Consider the following 22,921-nt stretch of genomic DNA (forward strand, 5'->3'; position numbering starts at 1 on the left):
GCTCCATCAGATAAAGAGCACTACTACTAAGGAGAGATTATGTTACGTAGTTGTCACGGTTGCCAACCTTTCCCCCCACGCATACACAGAATAACGCTGGAGAGGAAGGAGGCAGTTTCCAACAAATTAGCACCTGGCAGAAAACACAGACCACACTCCAATGGCTAGTTCCGCGAGATATAATAGCAGTTGAAAGCGAGAGGGGAGGAGCGTTCAGAGAGCAGGGTGGGGGGAAAAACAAAAAAAGAGAAAAGAAAAGAAAAATTACCTCTTGACACTTTTAATAGTACCGTAGTATGATAGTAGTCGTAGTAGTACAATACCAGGATAAAATATTTCGCTGACCCCGGGATTTACACCAAAAATGGTCATTTTCAAACAGACAATTCCCCACACTGCCTTCATGAAAACACTCTAAATATTTCAACCAGCTAGATAATTACTATGCATTTAAACCTATAAAAGCGGAACTTCAAGGAATCAAAACTGAGTCCATAGTTCACAATTGTGTTGACCACTCAGAAGAGTGACCCAAATTTTTGTATGGCCCACCATACAAAAAGTTACCTGGCAACCAAATACCTCCTCAGACTTAAACAACATTCCCTCCACTTTATTACCATAATTAAAAATTCTGTAAGATGCACTGCTGAACCTCAGCAAATTCTCATTGGTATTGGGCTGTGGGAGAGGGTGGTGAAGGTTGTTGATACCTTTGGTGTAAAAAGGGCAAATCGCGAAATGTTTTGTCCTAACTTAGTACGAGTACTTTAATATCATAGCAGCACCGGGCCGGGGAATTTCCTATTATACCACCTAGGTCTCCCGGTGCAGACTCTCTAGTCCTCACACTATATCATACTCCTCCTCCTCCTCCTCCTCGTACCTTTCTTACCAAACCATGATAAAAACAACAAAACCTGCAAGAGCCTTTTATAAAGATAAGCGCATGAGGCCAGGAGTGTTGCACTGGTATGATACAAGTAACCTTTTATCCAATTCCTCTTACCGAATAAGAGAAGGGAGCGTCAGCGAAGAATTTCCCAGTGTCGGTAGCGCTCGGAAGCATATGGGGAACCTTGCGTACGTGACTGTAAAATGCGGATATTGAGACAAAGTATTTATAAAAAAGAGGTCCTGCCTACATCTTGATAATAACTAGACTATCTTTCTTTCTTTCTCTTACACTACTGGTATCAGTTAGACATGATATTCCTCACCCGTGGTAGGAAAGATAGCCAAAAAAAAAAAAAACATTCCAGCGCGGCATACCCGCCTGCAACTCGAAGATCAGATAAGCGAGAAAGATCACCGCCCAGGATGCCGAGGAGGAAGAAAGAGTCGAAAATAGTTCCCGCAAACCTTAATGACACAACAACAGGAAGAAGCGGCAAACAGCGCCAGGAGTTTTTGTCGGTGTTCGACAATTCAGACCTGTGGTAGAGCTTTTCTACACTAAGTACGCCCCCGTTCGGCTCCCTCGAAGGGAATTTTTAACCCCCCCCCTAAGATGCAGTGGTACCATTATGATACCTCTCCATAAAAGACTACGGAGAGCTCAACTCATTTTACCCCCCCACCTTGTGGTCGTCAATTCTGATAGAGCCAGGTCAGAGGACCGGGTCTATATATGATACTAGTATGACAGGATTTGTCTGAGTGCCTACTCGTTGTTGGCTAGTTATACTATTTGTGATACGGTATGTAACATATCCCTTATAGAGTACTACCTAGCCTACAAACCTGATTTCACGGTAATACTAATACCACTAGAGCAAGAAACTTAATTGGCTCAGAGCATCCACCATGTGAGGCAATAGCTTTCTCCGCGTAGCTCAACCCTGTACTCGAGTAATAGAACTCCATCACGTGTGAGCACTCGGTAATTGAAAGCCAAGGGACACCCTACCAGTGCCAATCTTTCTCTTCCCCGTGACATAAACAATAGATCCAGCCGTCGCTTGGGTTAAGGATCACAGTGGGCTATCAACGGACCCGCAAAATTTCCTCTTTTTTCTTTTTTGAACATATCGTTAGTACCGCAGGTTGAGCGCACTTAATATCAAACAGTGGGCAATTTGGTAACCATCAGCCAGGTTGTGGTCCCAAAACGCCCCGAGGAAGTACCGGTATCATATCCAGGCGCAACTTTCGGACCCCCATCGCAAAATTTCATTCGTCAATTAACTCTTACGCACCAGAAATGTAGGAAAATTAGCATCCATTTCTAGAAAACTCCCTCGTTAAGCTCTATGAAAATCATTCAAGGTGTTAGGATATCTCTCTAATTACGGACTAAATCTTCCTAAGCGGTCTTCCTCCATTCATTCTGCAACCCAATGATGGCAGCAGCGCTTCCACAAGCGGCAATAGCTTCGGGACTAATTGCCCCCCCTTCAACTGAATAATGAACCTAAACAAACCCCAAATCAGCTCCCGTCTCCAATCCGCAGGACTAACCTATGGAAGGGAAAGCATACCGTCAATGGCGCATAAGCGCAATTGCTCAAGACCTCTCTCTCCCAACCCTTGCCCCTCCTGTTTCCACCAAACAATCTAACAAACTCCAACGCAACATGGGCCATCCAGAACCTAGAACTCCACAGCCACAATTGCCCCTCGGTCCTCTTACGGATCCTGACTATTCCGTGAGAAGACAAGTACGCCACGTTCTCGCAGATCTGGAAACAAGTGTTGGCGAAAACCTGGGCAATCTCAATGGGGGAGGGGCGTGAAGCAGACAGGGTGGAAAGGCCCCAGGTGTAGATGCCGATAAGACCCCAAAGACGCATGAACATGCGGACATCGGATATTAGAGAGGTGAGCTTTGGAATGTTGATGCGGGTGGAACGAGTAGACGAGAGGACGGATGGAGGAAGGAGGACAAGGGTGTAATGGGTGGTCATGAGAACCTTGTCAATACCGGAGGGACTAGAGAGGAGTCTGTAAAATTATTAGCATTTTTTATTTTTATTTGTTTGCTATCGGAAATGACAAGTGGCGGGAGGAAGAGTAAGAATGCTGTTTGGATCGGATTGGAGGATGGAGGAAGTATTATACCGATTCAAACGAATCATAAATGCGTTAAACTTCTGCATAGTATCACTCTTGGGCGCCATGTCGAGTAATGAACAATGAGCGGCCTGACGAGTATTTATCGGGTAGTGGAAGTGGAAGTGGTGAGAGGGAGGTCAATGGAGTGGGAACAAGAGGAAAAAAGTGGGAAGAGAGAGAGAGATCAAGATTAGATCACCAAGTTCCCGTAATCGAGTATGATAATTTATCATACCAATGGACACCCACCCTCCCCCCCCGCACAAGGCAAGACACCGGCTGATCCTCCAGCTTACGTTTGCCTGGTCCACGCAGCGTTGCGTGCGACGCCGACCTCTCCTTTGCTTGTGAAGCTCCTTTCGGGTCATGTTAAGCCTGGATCCAAGGGCCGAGGTTGAGGTCTCGTCACGTGAGTTGAGCCCCCACCCTTTTCAAACAAGCATCATACAACGAGCATAGTATCATAGTGGTGCCAGTAGTACAGTGCAGCATGATAACGTTGCCGTATTAGATAGACTGCGGAGATGCGATATGAGTTTCACGAGTAATCTATATCAGAAATCTGGCCAGTTGCGATGCCGGCTCCTTTGGAACAGGTACTCGCACCGCACCTGCGAAGATATCGAGTACCGGTAAATGATGGTTATTGGAAGATTTGATACTATTCTAATCAAAGGGGTGTTTATCTGATCATGCAGGTGCTCGGGTACCGTACCAGTACAGAAGCATGGCTGATATGGGATAGTCTAAGGGGATATCACGCCTAAACTTAAGCTTAGCATACTTGAGTACCAACATCTATCTCACAGATTGTAATTCATGTCTCATGCACTGTACTCGAGTATGATGACCTCTACCTTTTCCTTTAAGGACAATAGTACCTCCGATGCTTGAGCTACCATGGCACCTGAGAAGTTATTTCAGTAACCGAGAAAAATATGGCCAGTAGGCATCATGACGACTAAGCTTTATTTGTTGTGGAGGAAATCGTTAGCATAGCAGTTGAGAATACAGGCCCGTTTAATTAAAGATAAGGATCTAGCTTTGTCCCCCGCTAATATTTGCCCCCATCTTTCCACGACCCATAACCTCCGTCAAGTACCTAAGTACCGGATCTATTTGTCATGACCTATCACCTTGATATTCCAACAATTGCTCTGCTTTCCCGTCCCCGGTGCCTACGCTATCCATGGCTTCTTGACGAGTGACCCCTTGACCCGTACCTCGAGGACCCATGTCTAGATGAACCATGCCTTGACTGTCCATGCTTGGTGGACCCGCGCCTGGAGCCGTGCCTCGTGGAGCGCTGTTTGGAGGATGAAGGGACAGGGACAGAGGCGCGTTGAGCCTCAACATCATCCGCTATAGCACCACCTCCGAAAAGCCCGCCTAAGAATCCACCTCTTTGATGGCTTGATGGAGGCTGTGCTCCAAGCCGTTGATTAATCACCTCCTGTTGCTCGTCTCTATCATAATTATCGCCCAGGGAAGGATCGGGTGGCTGCGGAAGTCCCTGCCGCCTGATGTTCTCTGCGCCTCGCTCTCGAAGAAAGTTCTCTAAAACAATGGCGTTGCGGGTATTGGCTTTAAACCCAATATCAACAATGTCACCGAGGAAAGGGATCAATCCAATGACAAAGTCAATGATCACATTGATCATCATGTGCGCCCTGACGCCGGAGGGAAGGTTCGCTTGGGAAGCCGTACGGATGACCATCATAGCAAGCATCACTATTACAGTATGACCTCAGCAGTGTTTGACCAGTAAAAGTGGTGGGATCTTACTATCAAGAATATCACCAATACCCGGGATAATTGCTATGAGAGAACTCCATCCAACTCGCATGCCACAGAAGCTACCCAATGCCATGTCCAACCTGTAGGCTCTTCTCTTAACCTTAATGAGCGTTTTCTCATCTTCGCGGGAGAGTCCCGGGGGAAGCGCCTTCTTGCGTCTCTTCGTTCTCCCTCCAGCAGAAAGACGGCCAGCGGGAAGAGTTTCGAAGTAAGGGTCGTCGGCCCCGTGGTTATTATCCGGATTCTCGCGGAAGACTCTATTGAATACAAATTTGGTAATTAAGCCAGACATCGTGGGCAAGAGCTGGTTGAGAAAGCTTTCTGGGAATATCACCAGGATTCTCGAAAAAAATGAATGGCCGATAAGATGAAAGATGAGGGGAAGTTCTCGAATAAGCACTGCTTTTAAAACTCCTTCGCAGCACCGCGATGATTGCGGCCCAAAGCTGTACCGGTGGACTGACGTATCAAGGCAAAGGAAGTGTTCGAATCAGAAAGCAAAGCGAGCAGCTCCGGACGAGCTCTAAGGCGACTTATAGGGTGGGGATCCATTTGTTTTAGATGCAGGATTCGTGTCAGGAAAAACCTGAAAAAGCTTCATGTCGACAAGGAGGAGCTGATCGCTACAAGCTTAAGGTCTTAAGGTCAAGCTATTGGGGGAGCTCGCGAGAGGCCAGGGGGGGAAATGGGTTTGCGGCCAAGTGGCGAGGAACGGACATTTCCGTGAGCTGGCCACTGCCAGATGACGTTTATATGGCAAGTGGCTGTGCATGCGGAAGCTTGCCCTCCTCAGATACGATATCATACCGGTAACTTACGGTAACTTATGCACTATCGGACTCTACAGTAGGGCAGTAGGGTTGCGCTACCCTGGTACCGTATGATGCCGGTAACATTTGTATGGGGCGTCTATCTACACATGTGGCGGTGCTCAGCTGTCTCTCCTGCAATAGGCTCCCCACGCCAACTTTCTCCACTTCACCAATGCCGCTGGCTGCCTGACTTGCCTCCCGTTCAACTTATCACCAAAGATCACCATATCGTCAACTCCACCTTCAACTAACTCTACCCAGACCACTACGCTACTTAGTGTTCAGCTCTCGACTGCGTCTAGTGTACCGATACCGTGCAGTTTTTTTTTCTTTTTTTCTTTGTTGTTTTTTCCTTCTTTTCTTTTCTTTCGCTCGCTTCTCCCTTTGCGGGACTGACAAGCTTTTCTATTTCGCCCTCTGGCGCCCGCGGGCTAGCCCCGAATCCCGTGGTCTAGGGGTCTACGAGCGAGAGACCATGGATCTTACCAATTCTTATGTATGATTATCTGGACCTTTGAAGCAACTGAGGCTGATGGAGTCCTGCAGATTTTTAGTAACTCGACGCTGGCCGAAATTCTAGATGACCTTTGTGTGAGGTACGTGTCACCACAGTCCCTTCGACGGTCTTGGAGTGCTAATCTTGTATCTAGATTCATCATCAATCTACCAGAGGAGGAGCTGAGTTCGATTGAGGTTCGTTTGTTGCGGTCCCTTTTTTTTTTTTTTCACTGTTGTTGCTGCGACCCCCTGTGATTGTCCAGTGCGCGGTTCTAACCAGTGCAGCGAATATGTTTTCAAATCGAGGAGGCGCAGTGGTATTTCGAGGATTTCATCCGAGAAACGAATCCCATGCTGCCTACACTTCCGCTCCGTACTTTTCTTAATAAGATCTTTGCTATCTGTCCGCTACCTATCTTGAAGGAAATGCCGCCTGAACGAGCGGAAAATGCGTTTGCGGAATTCATGGCTTACAAAACACGCGTGCCAGTTCGTGGTGCAGTATTGTTGAACAGTGCGATGGATAAGTGTGTACTTGTGAAGGGATGGAAGAGCGGGGCTAGTTGGAGTTTTCCCCGAGGGAAAATCAACAAGGATGAGCGAGACGAGGACTGTGCGGCCAGAGAGGTACTGGAGGAAACTAGCTATGATATTGAGGGAAGGGTCCATAGTGATCATTTTGTTGAAGTCACAATGAGGGAGCAGAATATGAGGTTATATATCATTCCCGGAGTACCTGAGGAAACGAAGTTTGAGCCAAGGACAAGGAAAGAGATCAGTGTGTGTAAAACCATTCCCCTTTCTTCATATGCCCGCCCAGAACTTTAGTTTGCTCGTTTTACTGACTCTGAATTCTGGTTTGAAAGAAAATCGCATGGCATCATTTGTCTGACCTACCAACCTTTTCAAAAAAGAAGAACCAACAAAACATCCAACAATCTGACGTTCGAACAGGAAAGTACTATATGGTTGCCCCATTCCTCAAAGAACTCCGTAAGTGGATTTCAACATCTGGAAAGAAATGGCTTGAGGAGCAGAAACAGATGCCATCTTCGGCGACTCTCATCGGCGATGAGACAGAGATAGAAGATATTATTCCACCGCAAGCCGTTGATTCTTCGGCAGAATTAAGAAATCTCTTAGGTATCCCGCACAACGGGGCCGCCAAACCCAACGGAAATTATAATACCACTGGAACCGACGAGGCTACTGCGAGGCTTAAGAATTTTCTCAATCTTTCTGGGCCTGTCACAGAACCTGTGGATGCTTCCAGCAAACTCAAGTCTTTACTCAATGTGGGTGGGGGAAGTAACACCCAGATAACGGAGCAATCGCTCAAACCAAACCCCCAAATGCTGCTCTCCATCTTACAGAACAAAGGTGGGCCTTCAAACCCACAGCCAACCGCGACCCCCCCAATCCTTCCACAGCCTATGGGGCAGCATACACCTTCGATCCCGACACCTACCCATCACTCTCCAACTGGCCCGCCTAATAATCTTATGGAAGGCTTTCACTCTCAAATACGCCCCCCCCACCCGCCATCTCCTCCCCCCACATTCAGTTTCCTAGGTCCTCACCAGATGTACGACCCGCTGCACAGTCAACCCCATCCTCCAAACCATCTGTTCACCCATCGCCAATTCAATCAGCCCATATTTCCTTCAAACCATCATGGCGAATCCCCCACCTTCCCGAACAGGCCCCCAGGTTGGCGGCCATCTCCGACCCCGCTCGACGCACTTATGCCCTCGCCTGTTCCTTCCAAACCCCCAGATCCGGGGCAAGCAGTAATGCTCCTATCGATTCTCAAAAGTGCTGCACCGAGCACCCCGGCAACTCCACATACACCTCCCCCTGCACGAGCTGCAAACCCTTCACGCACTCCCTCCCAGCCGTACCATCAACAAGAGCAACAAACAAAACAGATTGGCTTGCAAACGCCTCCGGCCTTAAAGACTTCCGGATCGCAGCACAAAAACAACCTTCTCGACACCCTCCGAGGAAGCACAACTGAAACCACAAGACCGGCCTCTGCTACCCTCATTGCCCAGTATGATTTTCCACCAAGGCATATGGCACCTCTAGCTTCCGAGAATGCACCAGCAAGGCCTTTGCATTCCGCGACTGCTTCCCCTCAGATTAGCCGATTTCCCTCAAGGACTCCGAATGCATCGCACACACCGGTTCCAGCAAGCACTACCCCACAACCCACGAGCTTTGATAGACGACAATCTGTCAGCAGCGAACAGCAAAGGGCGCTGCTTGCAATATTCACCAACGGCGCGTCTACTCCCCATGAGGACCCTGCAATTATTTCCTCATCTGAGGGAGCGAAACCTACCACACCTTTGAGATCGAGGACTACAAGTTTCGCTCGAAGGGTTACCCCAATGAGTCCTTTGTCGAGGGAGAAGGATGGCCTCTTAGCTTATCTCGAAACCGTGGCTAAGGAAGGTGGCCAATAGTGGAATAGCAGATAGCCATTTATCTCTCATCGACCCTTTTTCTTTTTCTTTTTCTTTTTTCTTGGTTCCTCCTGCTTTCTCCCTCTCTTTCCCCTTACTCTTGGGCTCCTTCTAAATTCTCACTTTTTTGCCACTTTCTGTTCGCTTTTATACCCTCCTTTCTCACCTTTCCTCTGTCGGAGTTATTTCTGAACTGGGGTACTTTACTTTCAGCTAGGGAGGAGCGCTTTTACAAAAAAATTGCTTTCAGCAACTTGTGCTTTGCCACCCGCAATTTGGACGGGTTCGATTTTCAGGATTTTCGTGTATGTTCTTGTATTCTGCGGAAAACTTTTCTTGTACTGTACCATGAGCGATGAGAACGAGCTATGGCTATGATAGGGGGCGCTGTTATGTAGGCGTCGGCTTTCTTTCTTCTTCACATTTCAAACTGAGGGGGTATTGTACTGTTATTGTTTAATACCCTCAACAATGGTGGGGAGAACTGTTACGAGGTCCAAGGTTATTGGATGTAGAACTTAGCGGCTATCCATCTTGTCTGTGGGGACACCGGGTTGGTGGAGAATGAGGTGGGTGGCGATGGTGGTTAGCTAGCTACAGTACCATAGGGTAGTTGGCCACCGGCACTGCAGTGGTTGACTAGGTTTAAGATGGAGACAAAAAATAATAAAAATGCGACTCAAAGACCGTTTTATCGGTCATGAGTTTCACTCGCAATCGGAATCCCTACGGTGATGAAACATCAGTGGATCAAAAAGAAAAGAAGGAAAGGCTCAATTTCCATCATTCAATGAGTTAATGGGATAATAATATCATAATAGTGATAACGAACACTGTCATTCCCGACCCACTCTGGGGATGGTATATGTCGGTACGTATCTGCAGACCATGATATCACCGCACAGCATAGCAACCTACTGCAACAGCAATACCGTAAATTTACCAGTAATATCATTTGCTTGCCTGAATGCCTCCTCGCTCATCGACCCGTTGCGCTGGGAGGGGGGGGCGCAAGCTCCCTCCCTCCCTCCCTCCCACCATCTCTCTCCTACGTGATACAACACTAATGCAGCCCGAGGGGAGGAGGGGGGGGGATTCACTACGAGTAGGTACAATACCGGTACTGTACTAGTACAAGTACGGTACGTTGTCAATTAGTAGTTTGCCCTTGCTTAGCTGCTTGTTAGCGGTACCACATCGATAGCTTTTTTATGATGACTGTGGTGCGATAGTACGGTATCTAAGGGGCCATCTAGGTCCGGCATTGGGCTCTTGGTGTACTCGAGTATTGAGCTACTATTGGTGGTATCGGTGCTCGAGTAACTGTATCCCGAGCTAACCCGTTGGATCTTTGGGAAAAGAAAAGGAAATTCTCATCAGCCCTATGGAATCACGTGACGGGCATTGGTGGTGGGTAGGGAGCGGAGAACACAATTTTGTCTCAACAATGTACATAGTACTCGTAACGTCTTAGTGAGAATTACGATAAGATAGTAGTAATGGTAAAGATGGAGGGGGGGTAAAGGTTGAAAGAGGACGAGATCTTTGGAATCGCGGCGGTGATGGCTCTATGAGATATAACGGTACCGGCACTCGAGTACGTTAGGGTGCCTAAGTATGATACTGCACAGCGTTGCTGCCTAGAGCACTGCACAGTGCGCGGGTATCGGTAGTTTTCCACCCTCTGGAGATTAGAGAAAAGCTATTATTCTGGGGTTGGGTTGGAAGGAAGGGGAGATCCACTGCTTTGGGTTTTGAGACCTCTTCTTCTTCTTCTTGAACACACCCGGGTCGAGCCTTGCTTGAATTGGGCAGAAGAAAGAGTGTTCATGAGAAGGTTGGAAATGGGTTGGAAGAGGAGAATTACTATTACCGGTAGGCGACTGGCTCGTTTCTACAATTGGGGAGGGGAAAAAGCGAGTGGGTTGCCAACTTTTTCCCAGACAGTGCATGGAAGAGATGGTGCGAAATATGGAAATGTGATCATGGCGGACTTGTTACTTTTGTTCGAACGCTCGAACCTCAAAATGATTGGTATTGGGAGTCTCTTCTCTCCCTCTCTCTCCCTCTCTCCCCCTCTCTTATGGTTTGCTCGTTTCTCGAGCGGGTGTGATACTGAAGAATTGTGGAAGGTCTTTTATTTTTTATTTTTATTTTTATTTTTTTCATTCCTTTTCAACATTTATTCGAGTTGGAGTTTTTGGTGGAGTCTGGAAGGGAGTGAAAAATAAACAAGAATACAGAATGGGAAGAAGAAGTCTCTTTCTTCTTGTTTCTATTTTTTTTTTTTTTCGGGGGGGGAGAGGGTTTTTTTTTTGGAGGGGGCAGGTTGATTCAGGTTGACGGACGGGATTATGGGGGATTGCGCATCATTCTGCTGGCTCTTCCCTTGACGGACGGTTGGATCTACAAACGAGCTCTGAGCCAGCTGTCTACAGCTCCGCCGTCTCTAGTGCCGTATCATACGGTGCTCTCCCCCGTAACATATGTACTGTACAGGATGTACTAGTGCTCCGTACCGGTTGTGAAATACCAGATTTCATATTTTCTCATCGATGGGGTATCCTTTACTGCATCACCTCGGTATTTGAGCAAACGAGGCGGTTCGAAGGTGGGTGATCGATCACCGGCTTTGACTATCAATGAATATGGGCTTGCATCACCCTTTTGCGGAACTTGTGGTCGGGAGAGCAAGGTGACTGAGAATACTCGTAGAGGCTGTAGTCTAAATATCTGTGACGGTGTTGGAATTGGTGGACAATTTGTTCTTCTTTTCTTGCAATGTCATACCGGTATTTACGGTATGCGGTGAACAAGTTAGGGAATAAATTGAGGAGAAAGAAAATAAAAAAGAAAAAAAAAGAGAAAAGAGGGCTGGAGGGTCACCAAAAGTGAAGGCTGCAAAAAAAAAAAAAAAAAAAAGATTCCCGTGAAAAAGTTCCCAAAGACAGAGCTTGCCTTGCCTCTCTTTACCCTGACCTCTCGTCCCTATTCGTCGTTTTTTTTTATTCTTTGCCTCACCAACTCCCTATTTCACATAACCTAAACCTCTCTCTCCTTCTGCATTTGCATCTTAACAGCTTTCGTCTCCTCCGCCCTTCCCCTGCCCTCCCGTTCCATCATAATTCCCGGCAGCTTGCCCCCCTCGGTCAATTTTATTATCATAATATTATACTGTCCCTGTCGCTGTTATCATACCTAGCCCGCAGCACTCTCTCTTCCGTCACCGCTTTTCCTTTCCAGAGCACATTTAACAGAGCAGGAGACGGAGAGAACGACATCAAGTTATCCTCCACCAACCACACACATTTTCCCACACACCTTCTCTCGGTAGGTTCTCCATCCATATTCTCTCCTTCCTTTCCAGCTCCACACTTTCTCTTTTTCCCCCGCCTCGAGCCTCCTGCCTCCCGTTCCACACCTTCTCCCTTCCCTTTTCCTCCTTTTCCCCTCCCAGTCCGAGTTGGTTATTGTTATAGGCACCTTTTTTTTTTTTTCCTTTATAATTTCCCCTTTTCAAGTCTACTTTCCATTTCGCGTAGGCGCTAGCCAGGAAGCGAGACAATATTGCATCGCGCAAGCCCATACAAGAATCCAGACACCCATTTCCCTCCATCCATCCCCTTTCTTCCACGCACACCCCCCCTTCTCCGAATCATCTATCAACCATCTTCTACGACATCTGTCAATCCTTCGCGAACCCGCCCCCATCGTCGTGTGGTATCACTTCCGTTGCCAGCTAACATAATCCACTCTTTTCCTGTCTCCATAGACCTCCTAACTCTTTAATAATCCGGACCCTAGCTCTTTCGCGGGAAAAAGGGTAGCCTCGTTTGATAAAGACGACGACACGATCGATATACCGCGACGAGTACCTCGGGAGGTGATTTCCATATATTACAACCGCCATGTCTGACATACAAGACAGAATCGCCGCTGCTAGAAGGGAGGCGGAAGGGCTGAAGGCGAAGATAAAGATAAAAAAGGAGGAATTGGCAGATGCGGATTGTGAGCAGATGACTTGAATTGGTACCACTTTTCGCACTTTTGCTGACCTTTACTCCGTTTTGCAGTGCGACAAGTCGCAAAGGAGACTCTTGAACCTCTACCACGCACTCAGATGAAGGTACGGAAAACGCTCAAGGGTCATTTGGCGAAGATCTACGCTATGCACTGGTCGACGGACCGGAGACATCTGGTTTCAGCTTCGCAAGATGGGAAGCTCATTATCTGGGATGCATATACCACAAACAAGGTACATGCTATTCCGCTTCGCTCCTCATGGGTTATGACATGTGCATATGCTCCGAGTGGTAATTATGTTGCTTGTGGTGGACTCGACAACATTTGTTCTGTGTACAATCTTTCCGCCAGGGATGGTCCTACACGCGTTGCGCGCGAGCTTTCGGGTCACTCGGGCTATTTATCCTGCTGTAGATTTATCAATGATAGGAGGGTTCTCACTTCGTCGGGAGATATGACGTGTATGCTGTGGGATATTGATACGGGTGCCAAAATTACCGAATTTTCCGATCATCTCGGAGATGTCATGAGTCTCAGCATCAATCCGACAAATCAGAACATCTTTGTCTCTGGTGCTTGTGATGCTTTCGCAAAGCTTTGGGACATCCGCACTGGAAAGGCCGTTCAAACTTTTGCGGGGCACGAATCGGATATCAATGCTGTTCAGTTTTTCCCCGATGGAAATGCTTTTGGTACCGGTTCCGATGACGCTACCTGTCGTTTATTTGATATCCGTGCTGATAGGGAGCTTAACACATATTCTGTGGGTGTTCTCCTGACTTTTTATGCGCTTCCCCCGATCGAATACCTTACTAACATGCACAATTTTTTGATATAGTCCGATCAAATCCTTTGCGGAATCACTTCAGTCGCATTCTCTGTCTCTGGCCGTCTGCTCTTTGCTGGATACGATGACTTCGAATGTAAAGTAAGTAGAGACTTCTCCACAGCTTGTCATGACTCGGACTCGGATCCATTGGAGATTTTGTTCCAATACCTGTGTATGTTACACGAATGTGATTGGATACTGATAGGTTTTTAATTAGGTCTGGGATGTGCTTCGTGGTGAACGTGTAGGGACTCTCACCGGGCATGACAACCGTGTTAGTTGTCTTGGTGTTAGCAATGACGGAATTAGTTTGTGTACTGGGTCGTGGGATTCAACTGTGAGCTCCTTTATTTCTTTGATGTGCTTAATATCCAGAAATTTTGCTGAACCATTATACAGCTTAAGATTTGGGCTTGGTAGTTGGCTCCATATTTGTGTGGTCGTCTCGATAGTTTGGCTGTCACAGATGCACAGATGACAGATAAGAAGGCCGGATGGGGGATCGTGCCGTTTATGAGCCGAGTTAATTTTTTCACTATGCGGTTAGGTTCGCATACTTCCAAAGCGTTACCAAACATTCTGGAGAATAAGGGGTTAGATGGGTGGAGAAAAAAATTACGCACAATTTTTTTCTGCTTTTTCTTGCTTTTTTCTTTTTCCTTCCTCTCGATGGTTAACTGTGGCAAATTCGCAACCTCCTTCTCTCTTTCTTCTCTTTGCTTTATTTTTTCACATTTATCTTCACTACCCTTGTAAGTTACCTTATTTTACCTGCTTTTTTTCTTTCTCAAATACCTCTTTGTTTGTCAGAAGTGCTGGTATGGAATGGCCTGAGATGACTATTTGCTATTGATAGTACCCCGAATTTTTTTTTCGCTTCTTCTGCTCTCTGCGGCAGGCCGGGTTGGCTGTTTGAGTACCAGTAATTCTTTTTATCCTTCCTACTTACCACCTTTTTTCTTTCTTTATTTCCTGCGAATGTTGCGAGTCATCGGAGTTTTTTCTTCTTCATTTTCTTGCTTCTACGGTACCCATTCTCTCTCTACCGCTCTCCCAATCTAGCTCTTGATATCTCTGATCTAACCTAACATCTCTTATGTTTGAAGTCTTAGCCTTTGCTGTTTCTATAACAAGTAGTATTTACACACTTTTTCTCTTTTTTTGTTACTTTGACATTTTTCCTTTCCTTATACGGTCTGGACGTGGATGTGCGTATGTATGGAATTGGGTTGAATAAGACGGTAGCCATGAAGACAGAACTGAACAAAAGTATACGGAACAGAAAATGAAGTTAGTGAGTAAGCAAGCGTACAGATGCGGAGCACTGTGGGGGATAAGTTAGGATAAGACGATGGTGCTTTTCTTGTGTATGTGTAGTGCTAAGAAGGGTTAGAGTGAAGACTGATACCGGTATGAAGGTGGTGGTCAGTGGAAGAGTACTCAGTAGGTGCGAAGGAGAGAGAAAGGAATGGAAGTTATCAAAAAAGGGCGCAGTAACAGAATCACCCTTTTGCAACCTTCCTTTCTTCTTTCTTGCTTACACATGCGAATGAATGATAGCACAAGGTACCTGATGTGAGATTATGTCTGCAGGCAAAATGGGTTTGCAAACTTTAGTATCTTATGCTGCTGCAACCGCCCCTCCCGAACGAACCAAGATTCTTACCCCCCAAAAAAAACCCTGTATAACTTAGTAAAAGCGCACCACCACCCGCAGCAGAACTTGATCTCCCCACGACCGAGTTTGCTGCCTGGCTGCCTCCCTGCCCGCCCTGTCGCTCACCTCACTTGTGTCAAATGGACGGGAACCTTATGCGTCTTATGTAACCTACCCATGATTACTCACTCACACATCCTCCTCCAATAGACAGACACCTACCCTAGCGCCTATCGTTCCCAAGGCGCAAGGAACATAACGTGCCCTGTCACTCACTCCGCACTACAACTCCCCCTAGAACAATTTCCGGTAACCTTACTCTATTTTGACACAAGCGCTTCCATCCCGGTGTTTGTTTTTTTTTGTTTCTTTCTAGAACCCTTCTTTATTTCTTCCCTCCTCCTCCTCGACCCCTACCGGTACAATACTTGTACTAGTACAATAACTCGTAGTACACAGTGATGACGGTTGTCTCGGACAAGACTGCTGTTTTGCGATTAAGTCCGCGGAGATAAAGCTTTGATCAGGGTTTGTTTCGAGAATGCCTGAGGGTGTCTTGCTTCCTGGCGGCCGGGCCGGTCGATTCTCATTGTGGATGAGTAAAAAAGTACCGGTATGAGTACAGTTGCCGGAAGTTGGGGTCGGGGTTGACCGTTTTCTTTCTTTCTTTCTTCCTCCTCCCTCCCTGGTGGTGGAGAAGGAGGAGGAGTGAGCACGGACCAGATTGGAAACAGGGAGTGCATTGGATGTTGACTGGGGGGAAGGAGGGGGGCGGGTGCGGAGTGCGGTATGGGATTATTATTGTCATGGTCGTGTGTGGCTGGGTAGGGGGGAAAGGAGTTTTCGTGCTTGATGGGGGTTTGTGTAATCAGGCGTAATCTACTTATGATATTATGGTGAGTTTCGATTAGTTTGGGGGCGAAATGGGAAAAAGGGTCTGGTTGCGAGAGAGGTTGGCGGTGAGAGTTTTATATCTTGGGATAATTTGGGGGGATAGAGTTTTTGTGGAGAGTGTTTAGAGTAGGTATAGTGGGTATATTGTAAGGTATCATGTCATATAAACTTTGGATGTAAATTTTGGTCAAAAAAGGGAAGAAAATGAAAGAAGATCAACTATGATAATTATTGATGATAAAATTGGGGTTTTACAGGAAAAGAGGTGGAATATCTTACTCCTGACCAATTCAACCAAGTGAATATTAATGGACCTAATATATCTATAAAGAAGTAAATAGATTCAATCAAAAGATATGGTAATGTGGAAACTGCAAAAACTATCTTCATAAATTATTGTAAAATTTCAAGATCCGATTGAATTTACAGACTATTATATTTAGTGATTGATATCATAAAAACACTCTTAACTCAAAAGAACAAAAAGCAAAGTTTTACCTTTTTTTCGGGACAACACCCATATGAAAACAAATTTAACCCTTTCTTCAAATATTTGTAGTTACAATGCAAGCTAAAATGGCCTTTAATGTAACAATCCCTCCTTAGATAGTTAGTTCTTGGCGACGGGGAACGATACTTCTCTTCTTCTGTTTCTTTTCTTAGTCTTACAATAGCACTAGGCCTCTGCCTATGTTACTGATAGTACAAGACCTCTGTCTTCTATCGGGAACGCCTATCGTAAGCTTTTTCTAACTCTTCTTCGTGAAGAGCTCTCCTTGGTGTAACAATAATGTTGCAATAAAGATAAAGATCGTAAAGGTGTTTTATATTTGTTAAAGTAATAAGTAGGAAAAGTACTTAGAACAAAGTGTGAAGAACCTATCCTCCTCGGCCGCATTGGCCTCCTTATATAGTATTCTTCCCGCCCGTAGTCATGTGACCTAAAGTGGTCACATGTGCAAAACCAAATCATAACAAACTAGTCATGTGACCAAAGTGGTTACATGCTCAAAACCCATGACCTCATAGCGAGGTCATGTACAAAAACTCATAAACCAATCATAATACAATAAACAAGTCATACGACTCGACTGAGTCATATGCGTGAAACCCATGACCTCATAACGAGGTCATGTATGAAACATAAATCATATGTGCAAGGCATACCTGCAAGGCACACTCGCAAGGCATACTCATCAGGCGCATGTCCTATGACTCATATTTGAGCCATGTGTGAAAGTATCACAAATCCCACATATAACAAATCATATGACTCAAATGAGTCATATGTGTGAAACAATAACATACCTGTAACTCATAACCATATGTCACGTGAAAACCTTTTCCTCACCAAGCCACATTCGTGACATTTAACTTCAAACTATAAAAAATAAATTTTAAACTTTTTCATTAAACTGTATCTATATTATTTGTTAATTATTGAAGAGAGTTTAATAAAAAAGTAATATTTATTAATAGCCCCTTCCCCTCCTATTTCACATTTCTCATAGTTAGTAAAAGCAAGTGTGATGGAAAAGCAAGTGTGACACGCCAGTTTTTTTGTTTTTAGAGTTCTATATAACAACAGTTGTAAACTACAACTTTAATTGAATGCTACAAAGTTAGTATTTCTAGTGATTGAGTCATTTGATATACATGAAGAACCAGAGGCTGATTCAATGTCCAAATTTGGAGAATTATCTTCAGGGTGACTAGTTTCTGTCCTCCTTTAGTCTGTATGCCCATTTCCACTAGGAGCCAGCAATTGAGGATCAATAACATTAAAAGAACAAACAGAGGGGTGTTCTAGCAGCAAGAGAGCTTGCAAGAGATTAGGAGTTGGTTCTAGTGACTCGAGATCTTGAGCACTAGGATTCTTCTCAAGATCATGACTTGGTATTTGCAGCTTAGTAGGAACAATTTTTCCCTTAATTAGAATATTCTTGACATGCTGCTTTCTTTCCTTCTCCGCCTTGTGAGCATCAATACCACAGCAATTGAGAACTGTTTTCGCTTTATTCACCGCAAATTGAATAATCTTATGGGCCTTCTTAATTGCAGCTGCCTTCTCCTGCTCCTCCATTTCCTTCTTCCTTTGTCTTGCAGCTTCAATAGTAATGATACCACCTTTTTGAATGATCCTGCAGGACTTGCTTTTATGCTGTTTCTCTTCCTGAACTTGGATTTAGATATTGTGATAAGATTCTTGTTGGAGTTCAGCAAGAAGTAATGACTAAAGGTTTCTGTATGCTCAACCCACTTACCAAGTCCATTCTAGCAGTTAAAATAGGTGATAGGAAGCAGTAGAAGTTCCAACTCTCCCCCCTCATCAACTGATACACCAGTGTAATTCTTACCATCTCCTTGGCTGCCACCTGAATTGGTGAGATAATTCGCAATGGCTTTTCCCTTTTTGTTGTAATGTTGTATCTTCTTTAAGGCTTTCTTGAATAACACTAGAAACATTCCTGACTCTTTAAAGAAGTTTTTAATGGTAAATAGTTAGAATGTTTATTAGGAATACCAGAACCCGATATCTAGGAACCACCCTAAGTAGGGTAACCCCACTCGGAATCGGAATCTCTGGTCTCCAACACCCCCCTCTGGATCTCTTATGGGGCCCGTGTGTCATCATATATATTAATCTCAGCTGCATCCTGTGACTATATTACCACAGAATTGAAGGTGTTAGAATAATACCATATATATCATCGCTGTCCATCCGACCGGATCCTGTTCGCAGGTTTTATGAGAGGGGACCTTCGGCTAGGTCTGAGAAGTAGAACAGAGTAATTCCGTCAACTACTCAGAGAGTTACTTGGCTTCAAAGATATGACACCTTTGGCATGGGCCATAAGTAACAGGACGATTTCGCACAAAGAGATGGTATCAAATGGTAAAGGATCTCTACTAGAGACCAATACATTTACATACACCAGAAGAGTTTAGAACTCCAAAAGACACTACCAAAGAAGCCAACGAACTTCATGGAGTGTTGCAACTGGGTTTCGGAACATGTCGTAACCATGGGGTGATTCTCAATACTACAATGGTTACTGAAACTTACTACACAGCAAGCAACCAAGGGTTGCCGACCGAGGAATTAATCACCAATCTGGTGGAATAGCTTCCTGCGAGTTAATAGGAAGTCATCCAAAGAGAATCTATCAGTTGGGTATGGAGTTACAAAGGATCGGAGTCAGACGACCTACGATAGTTGTAATGACGACCACCTTTGCAGATATAGCCGTGGATAAAACTGATCATTTTATTAATGGCGAAGACAATTGGAGCCAACTCAGTTTGACTTAAGAACTAGGTCATAAGTCTAAAGGCTCTGCTAATTGAGATATTACTATTAGGGACAGCACGTTTCCTAAGAAGAAATATTATAATTACCGAAGAGGGTATGATGGTTTTCAGGGTCCACAGGTGTTCACACCTTGGAAGAAAACTCGACGTCGTGAATTATGATTGAAGAAGTACATAGTTGTATGATAAATAGATGTAGTCTGCGAACACTCAGATATGGAATATAAATATCGAAGTGCCTCCCAAGCTTTAGACATCATCAAGCAACGGAGAAGAGACCTTAACAATATAATATTTTTTTTACGATTCTACCTTACTTCACCTATTTTACTTCCCTCCTAGTAGTCATAAACAAAACAAGCAAAGTCCGAGCCTTCCCAGACAATCTCTGTCTACAGAAACAAATCTCAATTGGCCTAGACAACTTTGAAGTCTATCAAGTTGTCTTCGCCTAACAGGTTTGCTCATGGATAGAGCTTAAGTGTTGGAAGAAGGAGGACATAGTATATTCGATATCTAGTGAGTGGAGAGTATTGTGAATAGCCTTGTTATGTTAGTACTTCCAAGGACAGAAGACACCAACATTTAAAGGTTGTAAGATATGGGTAAGATAAGAGGGAAATTCAATAAGAATGATGCAGTTCTCATGGCATTTAATAACAAAATCATGTTAACAGTTGGTGATATGACCATCAAGGAGATGAGCATGCCAGTGCTTATTAGGCCTTGCATCAATATACTTGATGAAGTGGTCAAGCCGGGCAAGGGCATTATTCTCCTTGGTATAACTGGTTTGCAAAATGGCAATAGCCTCTGCTTCTATCAAGTTCTCTTGAATCCAATTCTCCATGATTTTCTCTCCTGGACAGATAACAAGAGACAGTGGAGAAGCACTTTCATCAGCACAGATTGTCTCAATCATGGTAAGAGACTGGCGGTTTTCGGGACTGGCATTATATAGTTTCTTTACTTCTGTAGGAACAATCACAATCTTCCCAGTAGGACAGCCAATTCTAACTCTAGACTCATCCATATTGTAGACATATTTGGCATGAGTGATACCATATTCCAATAGTGTATTCTGATATTCGGCAAAGAAGGCTTTCAAATTCTCCTGGGAATGTGCGTAAACTCAGATATCAGCAATTGACTTTGTTTTAATGGTATAAAGTCCTGTGTGCTTCTTTAACTAATTGTGAGACCAGATGAGGGTTAGTGGAATCCATTACTCCTGCTGACAAAAGTTACAAATAGCTACATATATGATAGATGGAGTAGCTCCTAAACTTATTTCCAATTGCTCAGAGCAGAACTGGAAAACTGCTACTTCTTGAGCCTCAGTCAGAACCAAATTATTTCAACCATGATTGTTGAAAGTCTCTCAAGAATTGCACTCTTGATAATCAGTTCAAAGTTGACGTATTCGTATAGATGATGCTTTAACATTGAAGATAATAGTGGCTGTAGAAGCTTTCTCAGTTGGCTCTTCCTCTAGCCATTACATAGTATGATCAAATTGCTGCTTGGCTTCAAGTCTTTCTATTAAGTTGGGTTCTGGTATTTGGTGTCCTAAAAACTTGGTCAACTGTAGGACTTGAATTTAGATAATCTGAATGGCAACAAGAAAGCTAGAATGTACCTTAGTAGGTTTCACAGAATAGAGGGAGGCATAGTTGGTATTAACAGTATTGTTGCTATTAACTTGAAGTGTTGGGTCTGTTGCTGTAGGTGAGTAGGAGGCTCGTTTTTTGGGAAGGGGAAAAAAAACTTGTGTGTTACACTAGCTTTTCTGGCAGACTTGCTTTTACTGATTATGAGCAATGTGAAATAGGAGAAGAACCGGCTATTATTAATTAGCATGCACTGATAGGAGTGATGTCCAGATATAGTAGTCTATTGAAGTAAATTTCAGCTATTGGTTAAACACATCTTAGCATTAAAAGATATTATGATATTATTATATTTGGATTTTAATAATTATTCTTTATATAAGCTCTTACAAGTAAAAATCTAAGTCATGAACTTTAACATTATAGGTTAAAAATATATTAAAACTAAAATAACTTATAACATACTAAAACTATTAATGTAACGATTCTACTCCTCTTTTGTTAATTCTTCAATAGGTAATGATCTTACCTCATACATTTTCTTGATATATCGATAGTTCAGAGTACTCTTATGCTCGCTATCACTTTTGAGAACAGAAATTATCTTGTACTTAAGTTATCTCTCGTAAGCGAGATCTCTTTCTCATGTAGAGTTGTGAAAGGTGTGTAAAGTATTTATTTGAATTGTAGTATTGGAAAGAACTTAAGTGATTGCATGAGGAGTCAGTACTAGAAGTTCTTTTTTATTTTTATTTTTTAGAATCATTTAGTTACTTGTTTAAGGTATAAGAACATTTGCATGCAGTGCTAGCTATAGCATTAAGAAAACCCCTCTACCCCAGATCAAGAGAAAACCTGAACGCCCAAGACCTTCTGGTACGGGCCCAACCGTACAGACTCTAAAGATAATTAACTTATGCGCCCAATCCATAGACCTCAAGACTTGAATGCGAAAGGGTCTTGCCTGGAAGTCAAAAATATGTTCAAGAATATTCCTTACCTGAAAGACCACTCCTCCTACTTACTACTCCTAGCTAACATAAAGAAAGCCCAACAAGCTAGGCAGGAAAGTATATAGAAAATGTAACTGGTACGGGTACTTGGTTATTAGTTTGTTTTTAAGTATCGTTTGATACTTGGTTTTGTTTTAAGTATCGTTTGATACTTTGATTTGTTTTAAGTATCGATTTGATACTTTGTTTTGTTTTAAGTATCGTTTTGATACTTTATTAGTTTCACCAAAGTGTATTGATTGATACCTTTGATTAGTTTCGTTCATGCTAGACATGAACAGATTTGTAGATTTAATGACCACCTGTTTCTACGATAGAAAAGGCAGACTTCGACAGACAGTGTCTCAATATACTTGGTTGAACGGTTACTTCTTTGTTCCTCAGTATACTCTTGAAGCCTCCTTTAGTTCTCAGCTCTTGCCTCTTCTTTGGAAGAGCAGGCCACCTGCTAACTATTGGATCTATTACCGATAATGTGATTAGCACCTTGTGAACATGTTACATTTTTTTAACCTCTGTAAGTGGTTAAGAACCAGTCCCCAGATTTAGGCCTGATCAACCTATTAATATCCACCTCAGAACGCTAGCAGAGAGAAGCAGCAGAATCACTGCATATTTGGCTTCGTCTCAAATCCAACATAAAGTCTTTGACGACCAGGAGTGGGAAGCAAATCTCATGACAAGACCTTACAAGAAAGAAACAACCCTGGCGCTCTGCTAAGGAGCTGGGAGAACCTGCAAACACGGAAGACACACAACCTCCAGGAGAATTCTCTTCTACTCCAGCAAAGAAGCCTTCCTTTGAACCTCCAATTGACCGCAAATCCAGTAGCGAATCAGACCTGGCTAGTACAGGAGGAGGGCCCTCTGGAGGAGGAAAATCTCGGGCTTGGCCTGAAGAAGAGGAAGTACCTGCAGCATTTAAACCTCCTAAGTTTAAACTCCACCTCCCAG

At 44.2% G+C, this 22,921-nt stretch overlaps 4 protein-coding genes; 2 read left to right on the forward strand and 2 right to left on the reverse strand.

The window, feature by feature from the left end:
* Positions 1-2,275: 2,275 nt before the first annotated feature.
* Positions 2,276-3,181, reverse strand: GSTUM_00010104001 (uncharacterized protein). XM_002841062.2 has 3 exons: positions 3,061-3,181; positions 2,481-2,943; positions 2,276-2,413 (listed from the first exon to the last, which is right to left on the reverse strand). Exons 1-3 carry the CDS (start codon positions 3,117-3,119, stop codon positions 2,306-2,308), a joined length of 630 nt encoding a protein of 209 aa, XP_002841108.1. The 5' UTR covers positions 3,120-3,181; the 3' UTR covers positions 2,276-2,305.
* An 825-nt stretch (positions 3,182-4,006) lies between these two features.
* GSTUM_00010105001 (uncharacterized protein) lies at positions 4,007-5,545 on the reverse strand. XM_002841063.2 has 2 exons: positions 4,840-5,545; positions 4,007-4,785 (listed from the first exon to the last, which is right to left on the reverse strand). The coding sequence occupies exons 1-2, from the start codon at positions 5,141-5,143 to the stop codon at positions 4,238-4,240; spliced, it is 852 nt and encodes a 283-aa protein (XP_002841109.1). The 5' UTR covers positions 5,144-5,545; the 3' UTR covers positions 4,007-4,237.
* Positions 5,546-5,853: 308 nt separating this feature from the next.
* On the forward strand, positions 5,854-8,629 carry GSTUM_00010106001 (uncharacterized protein; the record flags this gene model as incomplete). XM_002841064.2 has 5 exons in its annotated part: positions 5,854-6,159; positions 6,210-6,259; positions 6,314-6,356; positions 6,447-6,941; positions 7,028-8,629. Exons 1-5 carry the CDS (start codon positions 6,139-6,141, stop codon positions 8,627-8,629), a joined length of 2,211 nt encoding a protein of 736 aa, XP_002841110.1. The 5' UTR covers positions 5,854-6,138.
* Positions 8,630-11,715: 3,086 nt separating this feature from the next.
* GSTUM_00010108001 (uncharacterized protein) lies at positions 11,716-14,463 on the forward strand. XM_002841065.2 has 6 exons: positions 11,716-11,959; positions 12,402-12,637; positions 12,703-13,415; positions 13,491-13,580; positions 13,699-13,818; positions 13,881-14,463. Exons 2-6 carry the CDS (start codon positions 12,538-12,540, stop codon positions 13,899-13,901), a joined length of 1,044 nt encoding a protein of 347 aa, XP_002841111.1. The 5' UTR covers positions 11,716-11,959; positions 12,402-12,537; the 3' UTR covers positions 13,902-14,463.
* Positions 14,464-22,921: the final 8,458 nt, after the last annotated feature.

This window comes from Tuber melanosporum (genome assembly GCF_000151645.1).
Source record: "Tuber melanosporum whole genome shotgun sequence assembly, scaffold_67, strain Mel28".
Lineage (NCBI taxonomy): Eukaryota > Fungi > Ascomycota > Pezizomycetes > Pezizales > Tuberaceae > Tuber > Tuber melanosporum.